Source organism: Sturnira hondurensis, unplaced genomic scaffold (genome assembly GCF_014824575.4).
Source record: "Sturnira hondurensis isolate 20B ecotype Veracruz unplaced genomic scaffold, ASM1482457v3 Scaffold0021795, whole genome shotgun sequence".
NCBI classification, from domain to species: domain Eukaryota; kingdom Metazoa; phylum Chordata; class Mammalia; order Chiroptera; family Phyllostomidae; genus Sturnira; species Sturnira hondurensis.
This window is the reverse complement of record NW_028094426.1, coordinates 6,215,433-6,239,815: the sequence shown is the minus strand read 5'-3', so window position 1 is coordinate 6,239,815 and position 24,383 is coordinate 6,215,433. Positions and strand designations below refer to the sequence as shown.

The window sequence follows — 24,383 nt, the reverse complement described above, 5'->3', positions numbered from 1 at the left end:
AAGTTACAGCTCCCAGGGTTTGTCATTCGTTTTTGTTGTTGATACTTCCAGCGTGTGAAGTCCAGGACTGCCCCAACAGGAGTTCACACAGAGACCACTTAGCCTGTTCCTGCAGCAGTGCAGATGAGATCCCCAAGATCAGCAGTAGTTGAAGCAAATCAGTAGCACAGGTACATGCCCGAGTGTCTGGTGCTAAATAACACAAGGCGAATGAAACAAATGCTCATGAAGGCTCACAAAACCACTGTGTTAGAGTGGACGTTTTAAGAACTTTTATGAATATTTTAATCACAGCAGCTCATTACCCGTGGAAAATAATTTAAATCAAATTGTGCATGGAAGTGGGTGATGTCCACAGTGTGTATCTTTTTTTTTTAAAGATTGTATTTATTTATTTTTAGAGGGGAAAGGAAGGAGAGAGAGAGAAATATCAATGTATGGTTGCCTCTGGTGTGTCCCCTGCCGGGAACTGGCCTGCAACCCAGGCATGTGCCCTGACTGGGAATCGAACCGCAATCGTGTGGTTTGCAGGCCTGCGCTCAATCCACTGAGCTACCCCAGCCAGGGCCACAGTGTGTATCTTATAGAAATGGGGAAAAGGTGACAGAACTGAAATGTTTGCTCAGGGGGATTATTGCTGATGTGATCCTGGTTTCACTTTGACTGTGGCACTCCTGGGAGATATAACACAATTTTTTTGTCTGTGTTTTTTATTTTTATTGACACTTTAAATTTTTATTGTTTCCTACCAGTAGACTTATGTAAGTTATTTTTTTCCTTTGTGTTTTTTTATGTGAAAAAAAGAAAGTAACCTCTGCCTATTAATGAGGGAGCAGCACTCATTCAAAAAATGTTCAGACAGTTAGAGTTCCTTACAAAGGCCGAATGCTGCCATCTGTCGTTCACTGAGGTTGTTTTTAGGCTAAGCAAATATGAATCTCAAGTTCCATAGCAATTTTTACAATTTAACAAGTAAAAGCCCATCAAAATTCATTAACTCATGAGTCCATGCTTATTTCATACATTTTAATCGTTCCTATAATGTTTACAAACTTGTGCTCAATCAGAAAATCCAGTTTCTTCTACAAATAGAAATGATAATGCATTTTATGTGCATAGCAATCAGTACTAAACCAAGCCTCCCACCTCATCTGCGCGGGCAGTCACGTGCACAGGTCATTGTCTGGGCTCCTCCTGTCTTTGCTAGCCACCTCACCCATTCTGATCTGAAGAAAGAAAGAACCAGCTTAGGAGTCAAAGCAGCTAACTTCTCAGAGGTATGGGTGTTTACTCAAGTTTGCAGTTTACTAAGTCTATTTTACTTCTTAAATAATAAGACAGTGTCCTGAGATAATTATTTTCGAGGCTACTAGGTGACTTTGCTAGTGTCTGGAAGGTACTTAGAAAACAAGCAGAGGGACAGTTTGAACAGTTTTGGGCTTATTGGCAGATAGGTTATATAGGGGACACAGGCTGTGCACAACATCCCATCTGGTGATACGGAGTGCTCTTTGAACATCAAAAGAGAAGAGAGTGAAGAATTCTGGTAACTGCTGGAGTTTGTTGGGTCTCACGTCTCAGTGGGGCCAGCCAACAGAGGTGCTGCGGGACAGCGGTTTGATGAAGGGCCTTATATGTGTTTCTCCTACTGTACATGCGTATTATCTTAAGGGGAAAATCCAAATGTAAACTCATATTCCCTGCCAGAAAATTAAAATAAGCAAACATCTGCTTCCTTAGGGTGGCATGTGGCCAAGGTTCAGCCTACAATGAGTTACTGCAAAATTTTCACATGATTTCATTTTTTAAAAATTTCCCAACCAACTTCAAGTCGAAAGTTATAAACGGGTGCTATGAAAGCATAAACACATATGCAATTTTGCTGGCTCTGAGGTCAGAACCAGTGATTCTCCGAAGATCGTTTATCGAATGCAGCTCATCTTCTAAATGAAGTGAGTCCATGAAAGACCAAGATAGTACTCTTCCTAATATCACGGACAGATAGCCTCCCAGAGGAAGATTTAGAGGGTGTGGGGTGGTGGCACACATGTAGGAGGAGACAGCTCACAAAAACCCCTCAGGCACCCTTTCCCAGCGTTGAGGACCAAGGTTGGGTAAGGAAAGTCCCAATGACTCTTCCCTTTCATGTGTCATCCCATCCACTGTTTATTCCTCTCTTCTCCCCAACTCCCTTTTCACCCTGAGAATGTTCTTCCCATGCTGTTTGCCTCCCAGGGTGCCTCCCAGGATGACTAAATAGTAACAAAGAGTAAAAAAAAATAAAACCTTCCAACAATGGAGCCGAGATGCCTGCTTTGAGAATTCCTTTCACATACTGTGTTATAAATCGTACCAGTGCAATCAACCATATTAAATGAAACCAGTACTTTTGTACAATTACTTTCTAAGAGCCTAAATTTAGTCTCAGACATATTGTGACTATATGGGAGTTAAGGAATACAATCTTAATGAGTTCATTTACCTAGAATAAGAAGTGAAAGTGTTTCCGTTTTTATTTTTGTTGTTCCTGTTGGTAGAGAAATCATATCTTTTTGCTGCCTTCATTCATGATGAAACTACTGGCCCAGTGTAAGTAGAAGACAGACAAACATGCACAATAGTCATCTCTTTGTGCACACAGTTAATTCAATGCGATGATGATAATGATGCTGATGATGGGTGATAATGGCAGCAGTGATGTGTAATTATTTGTCAAACATTTTGTGGGCCAAGCACTCTCCTAAGGTCTTAATGTGTCTGGTCTCATTTAATCATCAATAATAGTCCAGAGTAGGTGTCATTTTTACCTGTTTTTAAAGATGAGAAACAAGAGCTAAGAAGATGGATGACTTTGCCCTGGCTCATGTGGCTCCATGGACTGAGTGCAGGCCTGGGAACCAAAGGGTCACTGGTTCGATTCCCAGTCAGAGCACATGCCTGGGTTGCAGGCCAGGTCCCCAGTTGGGGGCAGGCGAGAAGCAAACTGCACGTTCATGCTTCTCTTCATCTCTTTCCCCCTCCCTTCCCCTCTCTAAAAATAAACCACAAACAAACAAGCAAATCTTTTTAAAAAAGAAGATAGATGACTTGCCCAAAATGCCAAATTTCAAATTTGAAATACAAGCACAGGTAGTCTGACTCCAAATTCTGTGCTCTTAAAGGTCCCATGCACTACCTCATAAAAATTTGATATTAATGAATGAATAAAAATTTCACTCTTATAACCTAGTTCTTTATAGCTTTGATCTCCAACTTCTCACATATACAACCTTTGAAATTATATACATGATGAAAATGTGCACTTGTATCTTTTTTCACCCCATGTGCTAATTCTCATACCAATTAGGCCCAGTAGTTGATCTATTAATGTAAAAAATGTTTTAAGCAATGAATTATAACAAAAATGGCATTTACTGGGCCCCTAAAATATATTTGAACTTAATACTCAGGCTTTCATACATTTTCAGATGAGGAGCCAAGTGCCCCTCTCTGACGGTATGTTCGCTGGGCAGAGCGCGGCCATGTCACTGGGTATGGCTGCCGGTGTCAGATTTTTTTTTTTAACAGTGGAAATGACTTGACACTTGGAAGCATTCTGAATTGAGAGTCTTTCACATGTGTGATCATTTTCTATTGGAATCTTTATTGTTGTTTCTCCCCTACTTAATTTAACAGAAATTGATGTTAAGGCCAAGAAAATCAGTTATTTCTGGTTTAATATATAAAACTGCACTTTCCTCCACTGTTTATCAGACTTAAATTCCAGATTTTCTATTTAAAGGTGGCAGTCCAAATCTGGTTGTCATTTAAACAGTGTCGGGGGAATTACACTTGCGTTTTCTTAAATGTTAAATATAAATATTTCTATTATAAAGAGAGCCTGCAAAGTAGAATGTTTTATATGCTTGGCTACTTTATTTATTTTTTTTAAGGGAAAAGACTTGTTTGATCATCTGCTCCCTAAAAAGACTCAACTGTGGTTATATGCTTAGGATAGTTCATTGCTGCACTCAAAGGTGATTTCAGGCTGTTAACTTAAGACTTTCCTTTAAAGCAACCTTCACATAAACTTTACCTTGCGTAAAATTCACATCGCTATCTAAGATTTCACAAGTTAAATGAAATATTCCCGAGTATTATTCGGTAGGCTTAGGAATGTAGCGGTATCAATGGTAGTTGAATGGGTACGCACTGCCTTCTGTGAGAGGCACTCCATGGCTTCATATTTTGCATCATATGTGAAAAAACTCTGCCATCAGCCAAAGCCCCTCTCCCCTAGAATTCCTTAATGGTGACTCCCTAAATGTGTCTGCACCTTTGTTACTTACCTGCTGTTTGTTGAAATTGCAGTCAGTCTGTCTTTCAGTCTTTCAGCATGTTCTCTGTGGTTAATCTTGGCAACCGTGTAGCAACCGAATCTGATGGTTGGTTTTAGATTTCATGCTTCATTGAAGCCTCTAGTTATTTGAGCCAAAAAGTGATAATAACTACTTGTGTGTGATGCAACTTCTGACTGTGATACAGTTTTATTCTTGCATCAAAACGCCAGTAAAGCAAAGACTTGATTTAATCATAGTAGGGAGAACTTGTCAATGGTAGAAGTGTTCCCTTTGGTTTTCTAGCCAAGTCCAATATGGTAAATGCTTCTTACTGACTTGACTAATGATTTTATTTTTACTTCAAGACCTTTGCTTTTGCAAAATGCGTATCATAAATATTATTGAAATATGTCATGTGTTTATTTTCTAATTTTTTATGTTAATACTGACATTGATTTGTGAGGATGGGGATCTGATTCTATTTCATAGTTTGAAATTTTAAATATTTTTGAGTGTGTAAGAAATATACCCATTACCTTAAAAAGAGAATGTATTATTTAAAAAGGTATAACATTAGAGAATATAGAAAGACTTGTTCTCTCACCAATAATTTATTTAAAATATAATTTTTTTGTCAGTGAAGATGCTCTACATTTTTCCAGATTTGTAGGTTTAAAATACTAAGAACATTTTGGGATAAATGCTCTAGTTATTAATTATTAGAGCATAAACTATATATTTCCTTGTCAGAGAATCTGAAAATATACGCCCTGGAAACACAGCTTGACTTAAATTTTTATTTTTATTTTTTTTAGGGAAAGTGTGCAGTCATTGTTAGTTTAGCTTTTCTAGAACAACATGGGTAGCAATAAATAGTACTCTTTCAGAAGGTCACACTGAGTTTTTCAGAAATGTGATAATGAGAGATGTGCTTGAAAATACATATTTCTACAAGACAGTGTTAGCCTAGGGCAGTTGCGTTTCTCATGGACATTTTTGAAGTAAACAATATAGGTACATAAGTGAAATAGTCTTAATTATATATCCTCAAACTGTTACCATTATACTACATTTTGGTACTGTTTCATAATACATATTTAGGACTACATATATAGAAAAACATAGCCCAATGATTAAATAAAGCATTAAATACAGATATATTTAGGAATGTAAAATGAAAAAGACGAGTACTTAGTTTGGTATACTAGTTCAGCCCTTAAACTGTAGGGTGAAGTATTTGTATCTGCATCACAGCATTTCCATGTTCACAGCCAACTTACTCTGATTCTGCCAAGTTATTTTTTACTAATAAGAACAAAGTTTAAGACATAGGGAAAGATACTCAGCATCAGTAATCATCAGAGAAATGCAAAGTAAAACCACAACGAGATACCACCTCACACCTGTCAGAATGGCCATCATCAACAAATCAACAAACAACAAGTGTTGGTGAGGATGTGGAGAAAGGGGAACGCTCGTGCACTGTTGGTGGGAATGCAGATTGGTGCAGTCACTGTGGAAAATAGTGTCAAGGGTCCTCAAAAAATTAAAAATGGAACTGCCTTATGACCCAGTGGTTCTACCTTTGGGTATATATTCAAAAGAACTCAAAACACACATTTGAAAGAATATATGCCCCTATGTCCATTGCCGTGTTACTTACAATAGCCATCGCTATGGAAGTAACACAGGCGCCCATCAATAGACGAGTAGATTCAAAAAGTGGTGGTACATAAATACATTGGAATATTACTTGGCCATTATAAAGAACAAAATCTTACCATTTGTGACAGCATGAATGGACCCAGCGGGTGTTATGCTAAGTGAAATAAGTCAGTCAGAGAAAGACAAATACCATATGATTTCACTTACATGTGGAATCTAAAGAACAATATAAATTTAAAAAAAAGCAGAAATGGACTCATATACAGAGAAGAAAATGATGGTTGCCAGATGGGAGGGTTGTTGGGGACCAGGGTGAAAAAGGTGAGAAGGTTGAGAAGTACAGACCTGTAGATTCAAAATAGTCATGGGAATGTAAAGTACAGTATAGGAAATATATATTTCCTATACTGTACTTTACAGTATATTTTATATTGTCAATAATATTGTGATAACATTGTATGGTGCCATTTGGGAGAATTATCAGGGGAAACACTTTTTAAAGTATATGATTGTCTAACTACTATGCTGTATACCTGAACTAATATAAAATGACATTGACTATAAACTATAACTTAAAATTTTAAATATTTTATTAGTCTAGTGGTATAAGACATAATTGTTCTATAGGATACCTTTACAGAAAAAAAAATTATTACGTATAGTTATTATAAAATTGGATATTTTCATGAGTGTTTTCATAATTATGTTCTGACTATAGATAGTAATACACATTCACTCTTTAAGGCACACTTTCCCCTTCTGAATAATACATGTTTCCAAGCAATTATTTTTCGATCTACTGACATCTTTTAAACAAGTACATACTCTTTTATAATATAGTTATAATGCCACTTTCTTTTTTACAGTTTCTCTCTTGAAATGTATTTATGGCTACATCCTTTGGTTATTGTTATAAGAGCATGGTTGTACCTATCATGTCTTTGTCCTTATATTTTTACATACTTGTAATTTTTCTTTAGTCTAGATGTCTGCATTATTTTCCTGGTGTGTAGGACATATACATGTAACCAACACATAAACTCAGCCAAACGTTCTCCAAAAAATGTTGAATTGTTTTTTATTTACTTCCCATTCCCCAAACTATTACTTATACTCAGTGCTATCATTCTCGTATGATCGTACCATTTTGATAAAACATAAACAACTTTTGCTTAATTTGCATTGTATTAGGGAGGCAAGTAGCTTCCTACAAATTTGATTATTTACATTTTATTTGAATTGTCTCTTCCTTTTACCCAAGGTGGTCTTTCGTTGATTTTTTTAAAAGCTCTTCATTTGGGCATGTTTTGTCTTTTCTGTGAGAATTTTCACACAGATGGGTCTTTACCTTTGCTTATGGTAGACTTTCCTGTGCAGAAGTGTATGCATTTATTTAGATATGTCACATGTTTCCTTGACATTTTATGAAATCATTTTATTTTTAATATTCCAAAGTTACAAATTAGTCCCATATACTTTCTTGTATTGATCTTGTAACTTCACACATTTAAATTTTTAATCTTTCTAGTGTATTTTTTAACTTTGTTGTGAGAGAATGATTAAGCATTTTTTTCCAAATGAATAGCCAAACTATTGACCTCATATTGAAAAACTCCAGAATTATTGTTATAATTATTATTTAGACCATTATCATTATCGAGCACTTAAAATTGCCAATAAAATATAAGTGATTTATGTACATTATTCCTTTTAATTCTTATAATTATTTTCTGAGGTTGATACAATTACTTTATCCATTTTACAGAGGGAGAAATCACAGCACAGGGAGCTTAGTAACTTGCCAACATGCAGATAGAGAGTGCTGAACTGAGGATACGGGCGTAAGTCGCCTAGTTGCGGAATCTGCACCCCGATCACTCACTGCATTATGCAGTTTAAAGTTATGCAGATTCATTGTGCTGCATACTGTGGCAGCACTCCGACCCTGAGGGTGCTCTGCAAGCTGTCTTTGCCTTCATCGTGTCTCTTTGCCTGGACTCTGCCCATGGTCTCCATTACTCTCACACCTTTCTGCCTGTACTCTGGCTTGACCAGAAGGGCGGGGAATGCCCCTGTTCTCTGTTTGGGGCGGGGTTCATTACAGCAAATAGTGGGTAATGACTCTCAGTCCAATGGGCAGTCTGACAGAATGTGACAGATGTGTTGAATTCTAGAAGTAAAATTTCTATTCTTACCAACCACAAAAAGAGGGATAATTTGTGAATTTGGACACAAATTGAGTTGCTTTTAGAGCATATCTCTAATAGTAGTTGAATAATTACCACAAACTAGGATAAAATATTACTAAAATTAAAATTGTATAATAATATTTCAAAATGAAAATTTTTGATAATTTTTACATTTCCATTTAAATGTTGAGCTCTTCTTACATTGATATGAAGTATTTTTTAAAAAATTATCTGAAATATCTTGTCTTTTAAAAACTATTGTTTATCTTTTTGCCCTGGCTGGTGTGGCTCAGTGGACTGAGTGCTGGCCTGCAAACCAAAGGGTCATGGGTTCAATTCCCTGTTGGGGCATTGAAATTTCCATTTCCCATGCCTGGGTTGCGAGCCAGGTCCCCAGTAGGGGGAACACAAGAAGCAACCACACACTGATAGCTCTCTCCCTCTCTTTCTCCCTCCTTTACCCTCCCTCTAAAAATAATTATTTTTCAAAATAAAAACAAACATTTGTCTTTTTAGTATCTTTAAATAAATCCATACTCCTCCCCAATTCTAGCATTAAAAATATGTGCCACGAACACAAACATGGTGGCAGCCATGGCAAAATTTGAAACAGAAACGTGATTTGAATGTTACTCTACCTCAATCCTAAAGAGTCACCTCAATCCATTTTGCAAGAAAAGCCCAACTCTTCACCTGTGCCTTCAGATTCAGGCCTCTCCGACCTGATTGTCCCTCCGTTTGTGTCTCAGTCTTCAGGAACCAGTATCACTGTGGACATTGCCGTGATGGGCGAGGCCCACGGCCTCATTACCGACCTCCTGGCAGACCCTTCCCTGCCCCCCACCGTGTGCACGTCCTTGCGGGCGGTGAGCAACCTGCTTGGCACCCAGCTCACCTTCCATGCCATTCACAAGCCCAGAGTGAATCCTGCCATTTCCTTCAGTGAAAACTACACCTGTTCTGATTCTGAAGAAAGCTCCGAAAAGGACAAGCTGGCTATTCCCAAGGTAATTATTGACACACTAGTGGAAAGCTTAAACTGTTTCTTTGCCCTTCTGGGTCTCTTTCTTGTCCCATCAAACACATTTGCTGATTTATATCAGTGACTCGGTGAAATCATGGTGGAGAAAATAATAAGATTTTACACATAAAAACTTCTGTCTTTATACTTCATAGCTTTCTACAAATTAGAATATTATAATTTCATGTCACCTTTTTTATTCAGACTTTCAAGAAGTTTTTCACTTCTATATGCCAGATTCTGTCATATGGGATAAGGTTGTGACAGTGAAGAAGAACAACAAGAAGAAGAAGGAACGATAGAAGTCTCTGTTCCCACACTAGTGTAGATTCTGTTCAATATCATTGTCTTCTGAACGTGAGGTTTCCTCACTCTTTGCATTCTCAGTGTGGTATCCTTCACAGTATTCTAATGCCTTTCCCAAACCCTACAAGATCTGAACTCAGAACAGCTTTAGTTGATTTTGAAATCTTTAAAGTAAAAAATGGTCTTTGTGTTTTGTATAATTTTTTCACGTGTAAGATGTAAGAATTTTACCGAAGTAAGCTATAGGGGATAGATCTTGCACCCTGTTTAGACCTTGCATTAGTTGAAAAGAAGTCATATTAAAAACTGAAAAATAATTACGATTTAAGTGGTCCCTGGTATGTCCTGCACAGTTATCTATCTGGAAAAAGCAGCCATTCTCTTGAGGTGGTGACCAATTGGTAACATCGAAGCTCTTGCTATTGTGTCTCTTCATCAGGAATGTTTCTTCACACAACATTGTCAATTTAGTGATTATGTAGTTTCCCTCCAACACCTACTTCCCCGCGAAAAGTATGGCTCTTCATGACATGGCCATAAAGAAATGGAAATGGAGAGAGATTAACTGATGACTTTGGCTCTCAAAATTGATATGAAGTCAGTGATAAATTTATAGACAATATTCCTGGTATTCACAGTGCTTGATCTTTTCTCTTGCTATTGAATTACTTTCTAAGATGGAAATTCAGATCTTTGAGAGGTATTGAAAACTATTTAGTATCAAAGATACATACTTAACTTCTCAGTAGTTTTCACCATCTTCAGATAAGCAGACAGCATCTTTGTAAACTATGCTTACTTGATTGGTGTACTAGGAGCAGCTGGCCACAAATACAAATGGGTTGAGATTCTACCCATAGTAACTGTTGCTGCCATGGTAGTAGCATACCTTCACTTTAATTTTTAGGTGGTGCTGGTCCTGGGGAGCTCAGAATCTTGCCTCAGTGCTGATGAAGCTGTTACATACCCCATTTAGGATGTGCAAGGAGAAGAAATAACAGAGAGAAAGTTGCAGGTCAACCAGCAAAGTCTTTTATTAGGAGAAGCTGGTACTGATGACATTGCCCAGATGCCCTGATGTCTGAGTGACATTAACCACAAGAGGTGGTGCATCTTGGGTTACACTCTTTTACTCTTATGTGTTGTCATTTATAAGACATTAAAATTAAATCAGTATACACTTTGGTGTAGAGACTATTGTTCAAGATGACATAAATTAATTCATGCCCCAAACAAGTGATTTTTGAGGAAAAAATTCTGTTCACAGTAAGTAGTATAATGTATGTATAGGTATGTGAATTTTATTGAACAAATATAACTATAAATTATCCCAAGGGTAATTGACTGTCATTGTACTAATCTCATATTTATATAATCATTGAAATGAATATCCCAAAATGTTATTTTACAATATTCATTTATGTTGACCAGAGAGTCTTTAATTGAATATCTGAGTACCCACATTTTAAGTAGGTGATATTCAATCAATATAGTTTAATACATTTACTTCCAAGTAAAAACCCCTTTTCTTCCATTATATTACATAGAAGGCAGTGATAGAAAATATGCTTGGTAATAAAACGAACACCCCTTCTTCCTAGCGCCTGAGAAAGAGTTTGCCCCCCGGTTTGTTGAGACGAGTTTCGTCGACTTGGACAACCACCACCTCAGCCACAGGTCTGCCCACGTTGGAGCCTGCCCCGGTGCGCAGGGATCGCAGCGCCAGCATCAAACTGCACGAGGCGCCTTCACCCAGGTTGGGCACTGCTCCCGCCGGTTTCCGGACTCTTGGAGCAGTTACTTACCAAACAGGGATTATCGATCACAGCAGGAGGGAGGCTCAAACAATTGTAGCTGGTTGGAGGCCAGGTTTGAAAATAAAAAAAAAGTGTATGTATGATCTAAATGCAGAGCAGCACAGTGATTAACATCAGATAATTAGGCTTATATTGTGGTGTGTGGTCTTCAACATAAATGGGGGCAGGGACATGAGGTGATGCCTGCCTATGTGACTTTTAATGGGAGGGGTTGAACCCAGAATCAAGAAAGGTAGGCTAGATTTTACCTGGACTAAGATCCATATTGACATCCTTAAATCAAAGGTATCCGACCTGACGTTTCCAGAAGACTGGGAGATTTCCCCCAGCTGGGCTATCCTAGCATTATATTAAAGGCAAAAGATTAGAGCAAAAAGTAGGTCATCCTAACAGCCCCTAGATGCGGTCAAACACTTTGTCATTTAAATGTTATTTACACAGAGAACAGATTGGTGGTTGCTGGGCATGTGCTGGGCAAAATAGGTGAAAGGAGTTAAAAACTACAAACTTCCAGTTACAAAATTCGTAAATCCTGGGGATGCAATGCACAGCATGGGGACTATAGTTAACAATACTGTATTGCGTATTTGAAAGTTACTAAAAGAGTAGATCTTAAAAGTCCTCATCATGCGAAAAAAATTGTAACTATAACATGGTGATGGATATTAACTGATTTACTGTCATGATTATTTCATGGATTTCATAATAATATAATCCCACAATAATTCAAATATCAAATTGTTATGTACTAAACCTGAAACTAATATAATTTTATGTCAATTATATCTAAATAAAAATAAATAAGCTTTAGTTAGTATATGTTTTACTGATAATCAATTCCTTTATATTTTAAAAAATCTCCTGTTTTTTTATTGTTGTTTTATTACAGTTGTCCATTTTTATTACAGTTGTCCATTTTTCCCTGTTGCTCCCTCTTGCCCTGCCTTGCTCTCACAGTTCATACCCATGCAGTTGTCCATGTCCGTGGGTCATTTATACTTGTTCTTTAACTAGGCCCTTCCTCTTTTCCCCTCCCTTATGTTCCACCCCTTGCCCCTCTAGGCCCTATCGGTCTATTCCTGTTTCCATGTCTCCGGTTCTATTTTGCTTGTTTGTTTATTTTGTTCACTAGGTTCCACTTATAGTTAATATCATATGGTATTTGTCTTTTGCCACCTGGATTATTCCACTTAGCATAATGCTCTTCAGTTCTATCCATGCTGTTGCAAAGGGTAGAAGCTCCTTCTTTCTTGCTCCTGTGTAGTATCCCACTGTGTAAATCTACCACAGTTTTTTGATCCACTCATTTATTCATGGGCACTTAGGCTGCTTGCAGCACTTGGCTATTGTAAATTGTGCTTCTGTAAACATGGAGGTGCGTAGGTTCTTTTGAATTGGTGTTTTAGGATTTTTAGGGTATAATCCCAGCAGTGGCATTGCCAGGTCAAAAGGCAGTTCCATTTTTAGTTTTTTGAGGAAATTCCATACTGTTCCAGAGTGGCTGCACTAGTCTGCAAACTCACCAACAGTGCACTAGGGTTCCCTTTTCTCCATAACCTTGCCATCACTTGCTGTTTGTTGATTTGTGTTAGATGGCCATTCTGACTGGTGTGAAATGGTATCTCACTGTGGTTTGAATTTGCATCTCTCTGATGGCTAGCAATGTTGAGCATCCTTTCACAGGCCTATGGGCCCTCTGTGTGTCCTTTTTGGAGAAGTGTCTGTTCAGCCTTGGCTTGTGTGGCTTAGTGGATTGAGTGCCAGCCTATGAACCAAAGGGTTGCTGATTCAATGTCAAGTCAGGGCACATGTCGTGGTTATAAGCCAGGTCCCCAGTGTGGGGTATGAGAGGCAACAACATTGATGTTTTTCTCCCTCTTTTTCCCCCCTCCATCGTCCTCCCTCTAAAAATAAATAAATAAAATATTTTAAAAAAGAAAGAAGTGTTTGTTCAGCTCCTTTATCCATTTTTTCATTGGATTATTTGTCTTCCTGGTGTTAAATCCTATGAGTTCTTCACGTATTTTGGATATCAAACCCTTTGAGATATTGTTGGCAAATATGCTTTCCCATATAGTTGATTCCCTTTTATTTTGCTGATATTTTCTTTAGCCATGCAGAACCTTTTAAATGGGATGTTGTCCCATATGTTTATTTATTTCCTTTATTTCCCTTGCCCTCGAGGGTGTATTAACAGAAATATGCATGGGATATTTGAAATTTTATTGTCTGTTTTCCAATAGGATTTTTGTGGTGTTATAGATTATGTTTAAGTCTTTCATCTATTTTTAGTTTATTTTGGTGTATGGCATAAATTGGTGATTAGTTTCATTTTTTTGCATGTTCCAGTCCAGTTCTCCCAGCATCATTTGTTGAAGAGGGTATTTTTATTCATTTTATACTTCTGCCCCCTTTGTCAAATATTAATTGGCCATAGAGACTTGGGTTTATTTCTGGGCTCTCTATTCTGTTCCATTGATATATGTGCCTGTTCTTATGCCAGTACCAGACTCTTTGGACTACAGTGGTCTTGTAGTTTGATTCAAACTATACTTAGTTTGATTCTAGGTATATGATCAAATATCAAACTATACTTAGTTTGATTCTAGGTATATGGTCAAATATTAATTGACCATAGAGACTTGGGTTTATTTCTGGGCTCTCTGTTCTGTTCCATTGATATATGTGCCTGTTCTTATGCCAGTACCAGACTCTTTGGACTACAGTGATCTTGTAGTTTAATCAAACTATACTTAATTTGATTCTAGGTATATGATCCCTCCTACTTTATTCTTTCTCAAGATTGCTGTGGCTATTTAGAGTTATTTTTGGTTCCATATAAATTTTTGAAATATTTGTTCCAAGTCTGTGAAAACTTGTCATTAGTATTTTAATAGGGATTGCATTGAATCCATAGGGTACTTTGAGTATTGTGGACATTTTAATGATGTTGATTCTTCCAAGCCATGAACACAGTTATGTTTCCATTTGTTTGTGTCTTTCTTAATTTCTTTCTCCAGCGTTCTGTAGTTTTCTAAGTATAGGTCTTTTACCTCCTTGGTTAAGTTTATTATTGGGTACATTATTTTTCTTGTTTCTATAGTAAATAGGATTTTTTTCATAATTTCTGTTTGTGATATTTCATTGTTGATGTGCAAAAAAAAGCCTTCAATTTCTGAATATTGAATTTGTATCCTGCTATTTTGCCAAATTCACTTACTACATCGACCAGTTTTTTGGTGGACCCTATAGGGTTTTCTATGCACATTATCATGCCATCTGCAAATAGTGAGAATTTTACTTCCTCCTTTTCAATTTCCTGTTTTTTCTTTTTCTTGTCTGATCACCTTGGCTGAAACTTCCAATACTACGTTGAGCAAAAGTGGTTAAAGCAGACATCCTTTTCTTATTCCTGATCTTAGGGAGAAAGCTTTTATTGTTTGCCCATTGAGTATGATGTTGGCTAGAGGTTTCTGATATATGGCTGTTATGCTGTTGAGGTATGCTCCTTCTTTCCCACTTTGCTGAGCATTTTTGTCATACATGGGTGCTGTACTTTATCAAATGCTTTTTCAGAGTCTATTGACACGATCATGTGATTTTAGTTTTTTTTATATGATGTATTACTTATATTGATGTGTCAATATTACACCATCCTTGCATCCCTGGGATGAATCCCAGTTGATTGTGTTTTATGATCTTTTTAATGTATTGCTGAATCCAGTTTGCCAATATTTTGTTGAGGATTTTGTCTATGATCATCAGCAATATTGGCCTGTAGTTGTCTTCCTTTGTTGTGTCTTTACCTGGTTTTGGAATTAGTATGATACTGGCCTAATAAAAACAGTTTGGGAGTCTTTCCTCTTCTTGAATTTTTTGTAATAGTAGGAGAAACATAAGAGTTAGCTCTTTGCCAAGTGTTTGGTAAAATTCTCCTGTGAAGCCATCTGCTCCAAGGCTTTTGTGTGCCAGTTTTTTGATTACTGCTCCAATTTCACTGTTTGTGATCAGTCTATTCAGGCTTTCTGCTTCTTCTTGACTCAGTTTTGGAATATTATATGTTTCTAGAAATGTGTACATTGGACCCAGGTTTTCAAATTTCTTGACGTATAGTTGTTCATAGTAATTTCTTACAATCCTTTATATTTCTGTGGTATCAGTTGTAATTTCTCCTCTTTCATGTCTGTTTTTGTTTATTTGGGTCCTCTCTTTTTTTCTCGGTGAGTCAGGTTAAAGGCTTGCTGAAGTTGTTTTTCTTTTCAAAGAATCATCTCCTGGATTTTTCAATCCTTTGAATTGTTCTTTTAGTCTCTATTTAGTCATTTAATTCTGCTCTGATCTTAATTATTTCCTTCCTTCTACTTACTCTGGGCTTTGTTTGTTGTTGTTCCTTCAGTTCTTATAGATGTAGGGTTAGGTTGTGTATTTGAAAATTTTCTGCCTTTTTTAGGTAGGCCCGTATCATTATGAACTTCCCTCTCAGGGCTGCCTTTTGTGTTTCTGATAGGGTTTGGGCTGTTGTGTGCAAAATGAAGCATTTTTTTCCAGAAATTGTTGGATTTCTTCTCTGATCTCATTGTTAACCTATTCATTATTTAATAGCATGTTGTTCAGTCTGCATGAATTTGGATGTTTTTGAGCTTTTTCCCTGATGTTGGTTTCTAGTTTCAATCTATTGTGATTGGAGAAGATGCTCTATATGATTTCAGTTTTCTTTAATTTGTTGAGTATTGTTTTGTGACCTACCATATGGTCTGTGTTTGAAAATCTTCCAAGTGCATTTGAAAAGAATGTATATTTTGCTTCTTTGGGGTACAAGTTTTTGTATATATCAATTAAGTCCATTTGATCTAGAGTGTTGTTCGATGCCACAATATTCCCATTGATTCTTTGCTCGGAAAATGTATACATTATTGACAATGGGGTGTTAAAACCCCCTTCTATCAATACATTGCTGTCAGTACCTTTCTTGAAGCTCTCCAAGATTTTCCTTACATATATAGGTGCTCCTCTGTTGCGTGCATATATGTTTACAAAGATTATATCTTCTCAATGGATTGCTCCCATAAGTATTATATATTGTCCTTCTTTGTCTTTTTTATGGTCTTTGTTTTGAAATCTATTTTGTCTGATATAATTATTGCTACCCTGGATTTATTTCAGGCCCTTTGGGTTGGAATATTTTCTTCCTTCCCTTCACCTTTAGCCTGTGTAGATGTTTAGTTCTGAGGTGGGTCTCTTGTAGACAGCATGTATGTGGGTCATGTTTTCTTATCCATTCAGCTCCCCTGTGTCTTTTGATTGGAGCGTTTCATCCATTTACATTTAACGTTATTATCAATAGGTCCTTATTCATTGCCATTTTTCCATTTGTTCTTGTGTCCCCCCTCTCTTTCTTCTTCCTCTTCTTAAAGCAGTCCCTTTAGCATCTCTTGCGATGCTGCTTTGGTGGAGATGTGTTCTTTTAGCCCTTTTTGTCTGGGAGGTTCTTTATTTCACCTTCCACTTTAAATGGGAGTCTTGCTGGTAGGCATGGATGCTTTTCAGTACTGGGAATATTTCTTTGCCATTCCCTTCTGGCTTGTAGTGTTTCTGTTGAGTAAATTGCTGTTAACTTTATCTGGTCCCCCTTGTTTGCTACTAGCTATTCCTCCCTTCCTGCCTTTAATATCTCTCTTTGTCTTTAAATATTGCCATTTCTATTATGATGTGTCTTAGAGTGGGCCTGTTTGGATTCATCTTGATTGGGACACTCTGTGCTTCCTGGAATTGTATGAGTTTTTTTCTCTCATCAAGTTAGGAAGGTTTTCTGTCATTACATTTTATTGTATTTTTTTTGTTACCATGTATCCCCTTTATACCCTCTTCCACTGCCACCCACCCCTCCCCACCCCTGCAATCACCACACTGTTGTCCAAGTCCATCAGTCTTTTTTCTTTTTTGCTCAGCCTTCCAGCATTTTTAAGCTACCCTTCATAATAAAACTTTTTGAGATAAAAAAAACAACTCTTCAAATATAATAAATACATTTATAATAAAATAAATGTATTTAATGTTAAGGTCTTTTAAAAGTCTACATGGAAAAGTAACAAACTATTAATTGTATAATGTACTGACAAATTAATACTCCTAGGCCACATATACATTACATAAAATTTCTTCATAGTAAATCTTATAAGTTGACCAATGCGCCAAAAGAAGTTGAAAGGGAATAGCACTATAAATAAATAGTATAGTTTATCTCAGATTCAAAGTTTTATTTGATTTCTTTGTTTCAAATTCTAGGCATTTTTGAAATTTCTAGAGTGCCTAGAATGAGAATTCTAATTAGAATATGAAACAAATATTTTGTATGCTTTCCTTAATTGTATTTGGTAATTGATAGATTTCAGTCTATTTTTTAAATGTCTTTTTTATGATGTATTCTGTAAACTGAGATTAAAAGTAAGGAGAAATAATGAAGTATTAAAAATATCTTTCACCAGTTGAAGAAAAATGTTAAATTGAAAAAAAAGAAGAAATGAAGTAACAAGTGCTAGGGTGTTAAATTGGACTCAACACAATTAAAAGATCTTACTCATTGCTAACTTTACTATAATCAAACAGTATAGGCAATGACAGAGCACATGCTCAGCATTTTTCCCTTAAAGAGGTTTGTATCACCCTGGCTGGTGTGGCTCAGTTAGTTGAAGCATTGTCTCATAACTGAAAGGTCACTGGTTCTATTCCCAGTCAGGGCACATACTGGAATTGAGGGCAGGATCCCTGGCTGGGGTGCAAACAGGAGTCAGCTGATTGGTGTTTCTTTCTTGCATTGATTTTTCTCCCTCTCTCTCAAATGAGAACAAAATAAACCATTAGAAAAGAGAAAGAGATCTGTAGCTATCAGCGTTATACCTTAAGTTTTTTAATTTTATATTAGTACATGTTCTGGCTTGATTTAACATGAAGGATTCTAAGCAATGCATGCATGTGTTGCTTGCATAGTCAAAGCCATTTTGGTTTTGGCACAGCTCCAAATTATCCTCATTAATTATATAACTTACATGACAGTCTCCATCGATCTATAACACCACAATTCTGTCAATTATGGGTTTATTTACAATAAGCCACTGAGGCAGACCAGGTACGTCCTGCTTACAGTGCCAATCAAAGGTTGGCAGAGGGTCAATTATGCTCATGAAAATTATAGAATTTATCCAGTACTAAATTTACTAATACTTGAAATTACACAGGTGCTAATAAAATGCAGAACAAGCACTTTCACCTTGGAGTAATCCAAGATAGTCAATATAACTTCCTAAATTATTGTCTCTCTCAAATTACAATGGATTCTGTTTCAGAATTAGTATGCACAGTTTTGAGCAATGCGTACAGATAAATATTGGCTTGGAACACCTCCAAAATGTATATCCCATTAATTACATTTCTATGTAACATTCCTTACTCCAACCATCCATCAGTCTATTCATTCCAGATCCATTTATAGTAATAACCTAGACAAACCAAGTATATCCTACAGAAAGCATTCTCTGTGAAGCCTCACTGTCCATTATCTTTTGCCTAGTAAATGGCATCAGTGTGATTAGCAGCAGATTCATCATTAGCATGTTTACAAAGAGATTTGCATCTTCATTACTTTCTTCCAGGCATCACCAATACCTTTTATTGGTATCACCAGTAAGACAAATTGTAGGCCTGATGTTGACCTTTTCCTTCACAAGGAGATATTGTAAATAATATTATCTCTGATTGTATTAGCATTTAATTTTTAAATTTGGATACACTAAGAATGATAAATAGTAAAGAGTACAATTAATGTTAAGTTCCCCTTACATTAATTTAACTAGTTAATTTGCCAAGTTTTTAGAAAATCTGTAAGGAACATAATTCCATAAGTAGAATGAGGTGTTTGATTCCTATTAATTGGATTCACAGGAAAGTTATCTTTGCCCTTTCATTAGCCAGCATGCTTGATGAGTGACAGCTGTATCCCCACAGCAGAGGTGGAGTTAGATAACCTGTTTTTTCATTTGGACAAAGCCATTCTCTCACTGAACCTGGACCATGACTCAGATTGGCAAGTTTATTATGGAAATGACAGTTGGGTTTTGGCAAGTTCTGCTTTAATAATTGATGAATAATGTATTTATTTGTTTTATACTCTGTCTTTACAGTGCACTTAGTTCTGATTCATGGAATAACCCGGTGATGATGGCCCTCACCAAAAGCAGATCCTTCACTTCATCATGTCCCGTTTCTGCAGCTAACTATGTAAAGGCTAAAAAGCCAAATCGGCCGGGTAAGTAGCTGACTAGGAAAAGAGTCCATACTGCGTGTGAAGTTGCCGGTTCAATTAAGCCTTAAGTGTTTAAATAAGATACGGAGAATGTTCTACATTTTGGTATATTTGGTTTGACTCTTCTAAAAAGAAAAGGCATCAATAAGTAATTAATTATTTAAATTTCCATTTTATATGATGAAACAGATGCTTTCAAGGTTGATGTACCAGATATTCTATCTTAGGCTCATTGGATGAGGAGGAAATCACTGTCACCATTGAGGTTAGCCTCTGGAAGCATCATCTTATAATATAAAAGCTAAAGATATACTTAAGAAATTTCAGTTTTATTTTTAGTGGCTGTTAAAAGAAAATTATGTTTCAGGAGTGTGGTGTTTATATGAGTTTGAAGAAATGCTTTGGTTACTATGCATATTATAATTTTTTCAAAGAAATTTTCACTGTAAGTCCCTCACCCCCCTAATATATAAACGCTTTAAAGGAAGAGGTATTTAAATTTGGAAAAAATAATTTCAGGACTTTTGAGAGCCCTGTGAAAACTCCCACAAGTTTGCTACCAAATGCCCTCACAGTACTGTGGGCAGGAAGTTTTCCTCACCTCTCAGACAGGTACGAAAATGAAGTCTGGTGCAGTTACTGTCATCTTGGATCTTGCCTCTAACTACTCAACATGGGGTTTTCCATGGTGGTGTCAGTGCACCCCTCTGTGTCTAAGCATCAGCTTCTCCCTTCCCACAAGCTTGATTTACCTAACAAATATCCGGGGAGGGTTCTTTGTTTCAGACACTAAACTACTTACAAGAACGTGCTGGTGATGAAGCCAGACCCGGTTCCCCCTCACACAGAATTCTCACCTACATTGTGCTGGGAACTATAAACTGATCATCAGCTATTATTGTATAGTGTTTTAAAGGCTATAATAGAGAATTGAGGGAAGAATTTCAAATAATAGAAGAAAAGAGATACAAGACCCACTGCATTGAGAGAAAGCTTGAGGAATTAAGATTTTAAAGGACTGGCAAAGCTAACTAGCAGAAAGGGAAAAGATCCAGAGTGTGGAAAGGAAAATGTGTAGACAGAGGCCAGATGGTATAGGACCTGGGGAGCTATGGTAAGGAGTTCAGATACCACAATTAAAAGCAATAAAGTTTCAGGCAGGAAAGTGAAGTGATTTGGGAGGAGATTACCTCACCTAATCAGAATCTGTGCTGACCCAAACCTAAATACAGTTTGTGTCAGATTTGGTCGCCCAGTTGCACCCCTCCTGGAATCGCAGTTGAGAGTCTGGGGTATTCACTATGACGGCTACTTCTTGGAATATTCTAGCTCCAAATCTTCATCTGTCAGCACTGCAGAAAACTGATGGGATTTTTCAGTATCTTCCAGTTTAGCTTTCTCATTTTCTGCCTTTTTTGCAGTTTGCTAAATGGCTCAAAAGGAAAACTGCCCCTCCTCACTGGGCAGTTAGACGTTCACCTTCTCACTGCCACGGTGGCCCCAAAGGTCGGTTTTTGTGTTATTGGCCTCATAACATTGCTAAAAGCTCTGTTGGCTTGATTTTTTTTAAGTCCTGCACTCTTCTGCCTGGATTCTTAGCCTTTTACACCAAGCCAATGGTTAGTAAATGATGCTCTGGAAGGAAGAACACTTAATAGGATGATTTTGGCTCACACTTCTAAGGATCTCTTCTTTCTGGAAACCTAGTGCCCCAAATTAGTTGACTTGCCTTGATAGTAATTTTTTTTAAACTCAGCATTTCTATTTGTTCTCAAAGAAGCATGGACTTACTACAGACTATAGAATCACAGCCAGGAGGAGAAGTTCTCAAATGGCAATGTTTCTGTGAGGGTTGGAGAACCAGCACTCACATCTCACTGATACTGCAAAAGACCGTCATGAAATAAACTCGTACTGTTAAGACATACAGAGCAAGGAAGCATTTGTTATCTGTTTTTATCCCTGGAAAAGAAAATTTTGTGGTTTCTTTCCCTCTTGATCACCCACTTTATATTGGTGACTGTTTCTTGAAACCATTTAAGCACGAACTTTTCTCAAATCTCTGCTCTTTGGTGTAGGAAGACACTTTCTCCAGGAAGCACACTTTTACTGGAGTTGCGTCACTGAGTGAAACCCTTGACGGTAATTTGGTTTTCCAAAAACTAACCTGGCCCTCTCTACTCTTTGAAAATGTTCATTAAATTTTATAACTCAGAAGCCATTTATGGTCTGAGAAATAGAATTGAGGTTGCACCAGGGCAACCTCAGAAACTGGATGAGGTGGGCAAAGACTTAAATTGGGTTGTCCTGAGGGCAAGTACAGGTTAGCTCAGTAACGTGAAGACTTGTGTGGGAGTCAGGCAAGGTGAAGGAACAGAATCTGACCATTCCACATTAGACCTGAGACTTTTAAGGGAAACTGAAATGGTCATAGATCAGGAGAGCCCCATGATTCCTTGCAAAAATATGTGCAAATAATTTTTGAAGGAAAGTGTCACCAGTTGAGGGCCATGTGACTTCAACATACCAAGTTACAACCAAGATCACAAGGCACACAAGAAACATGAGGTAGAGAAAACAGAAAAAAAAAAAAAAAGACTGTAGATCTGTAAAGGAGTTGAGATATTTATATGCTAAAATATTTAATTTTGTCATATTTTTAAAGTATTAATTTGTAAAAGAAATAACAGCAATGGGAGAAAATATAAATGCACACTGGTTAAATATAACTTAAAAATATAATCAAGAAAATTTGATAGATTAGTGATATAATAGGGAAAATTTTTAGCTGGGAGGCAAAAAATGCAAAGAAATTACCCAGAATACAACATAGTTGAGAAACTAGAAAATTTAAGAAATTTTTAAGAACTATAAGAAAAGAAGTTAGAAAGTCTAGTTACATAATCATGGTTGTAGAGAAGGATGGGGACACAAACTCTGAGGGACAATGGAGTAAAAGGAAAAAATCATGAAAAAATCACACAGACACAAAGTGGTAAGACTAAACACCACCAAATACAAAAATCAAATCAAAAGCCAGATAAAGACAAATTACCTTTCTAGAAAAAGCACTGAGTCTGAGGGCAGAATTATCTGGAATAAAGGGCATCAGAACCTAGTAGAATATATTATTCAAAGTTCTGAGAGAATGTAGCAATTCACCTAAAGTTGTACATTTGTCAAATCTGCCTCACAAGAATAGAAGTGAACGAAAGACTTTTTTAGATGTCAAAACGTTACTAATTACCAAATCTTAACTAAAGGAATTTATTATGGATATGTTTGTAGAAGGAAATGTAATAGCGGAGAAGTCTAACATGTAATAAAAATGGTAAATAAATGAATTTGAAAACCATGAGTCTGCCAAACCTTACATACATAAATAATAGTATTCCCAGATTTGCAAGTATTTTTTAAGGATTATTTTAAAGACAGAATTAAAATATTAGATGATAATAATTTTACTCAAAGGGTGAAATATGAATTTAATGCTCTCCATACTTGTGTAGCACAAGAAATGGATTCAGTTGAGGAAATGAGGCACAGAAATGTTAAGTGACTTGTCCAAGCTCACACAGTTTACCCTAAATTCTTCCTTTTGCCCTAATGACTTCATACTAGAAAAAAATTGAGGGCACCAAATGGAGATAGATTCAAATTAAACATTTTTGGTGCTGTCCTTGCCTGAGTACAAGATAATGGAAAGAGTTGGTTCTCTGTCCCTCATTTTCTTCATTTAGGTAATAAAATTAAAATTATTACAAAAACCAACATGATGAACTCAAGGAGTTGAAAAGTGTGCTTACTCTAGCAGCTCATATACTAAAATTCGCATACAAATATTGAATCATTATGTTGTATACCTAAAACTAATGTTTTGTTGTATGTCTGTTATAACTCAATGAAAAGAAAGAAAAGGAAGCTGAAAATTATGGTTAGTGAGTTCACTGGAAATAACAAAACAAATAAGGGCACATCCATGAGGAATAGACTCATCTTCCAGGATTATTTTCCCCAATTCATACAACTGCACTCACTAAGATAGGGCAAAGTGTCAAAGGAAAAGAATGTCCATGCCAAATACCACAAAAGCAAATGGTAGAAATTAGAGCCACAGCCATGGCAAAAGCCTCTCTCCATTCTCAACATAAACTACCTAAGATATCTCTATGGTGATGTCTTTGGAGAGTATTCTGCATTGTGACATCTTTAAGACTGCTATCACAGTAGAACTAAATGTTTATAAAATAGCTATATACTAAACATGCTTAATTCAACTAAACAAATCCCTTGAAAGTCTGCCAAGAGGGAAAAATCCATCAAGAATCAAGAGAGCTGAAATTCAATTACCATTCTCCCTGATCAGATGGACCCTTGTGTTTTGAAATGTTTGTTTTGCATTAATGATGACATTGGGCTGATTGAGCTAACTAGGTGTGTTATGTTTGATATAATTGACTGTGAAGCCAGCTGGTTTTCAGTGAACTGTGAGGAAAGGACATGGTAAAGTCCCTTTATGTAACAAGAAATATTAGGAAATGGAATCAAAGTGTGAATAGAGTCTGAAGAGAAAAGTACCAACCAATAGGCAAAAGAGATAGAAGGATGCAAGCAAAAAGTAGAGGAAAAAAACACTGAAAAGTAAATTACCTATTTTCAGAGGGTACTAATGAAATCTGTCCTTTGCACAAATCTATTCAACAGTGTGTCCTCTAGCTCAACCAGTTAGCATTAATTTAAATAGTTGAAACACAACCAATTATTATG

At 36.6% G+C, this 24,383-nt stretch overlaps 1 protein-coding gene across 2 annotated transcripts in view; it reads left to right on the top strand.

Annotated features, from left to right (window-relative positions):
* PDE3A (phosphodiesterase 3A) overlaps positions 1 to 24,383 on the top strand; it is a 277,604-nt gene that overhangs the window by 215,047 nt on the left and 38,174 nt on the right. For both annotated transcript variants that reach the window (XM_037034006.1, XM_037034005.1), the window contains exons 3-5: positions 8,923 to 9,180; positions 11,102 to 11,256; positions 19,495 to 19,619. In XM_037034006.1, coding sequence (XP_036889901.1) covers positions 8,923 to 9,180; positions 11,102 to 11,256; positions 19,495 to 19,619 — 538 coding nt within the window. The remainder of the gene's footprint in view (positions 1 to 8,922; positions 9,181 to 11,101; positions 11,257 to 19,494; positions 19,620 to 24,383) is intronic.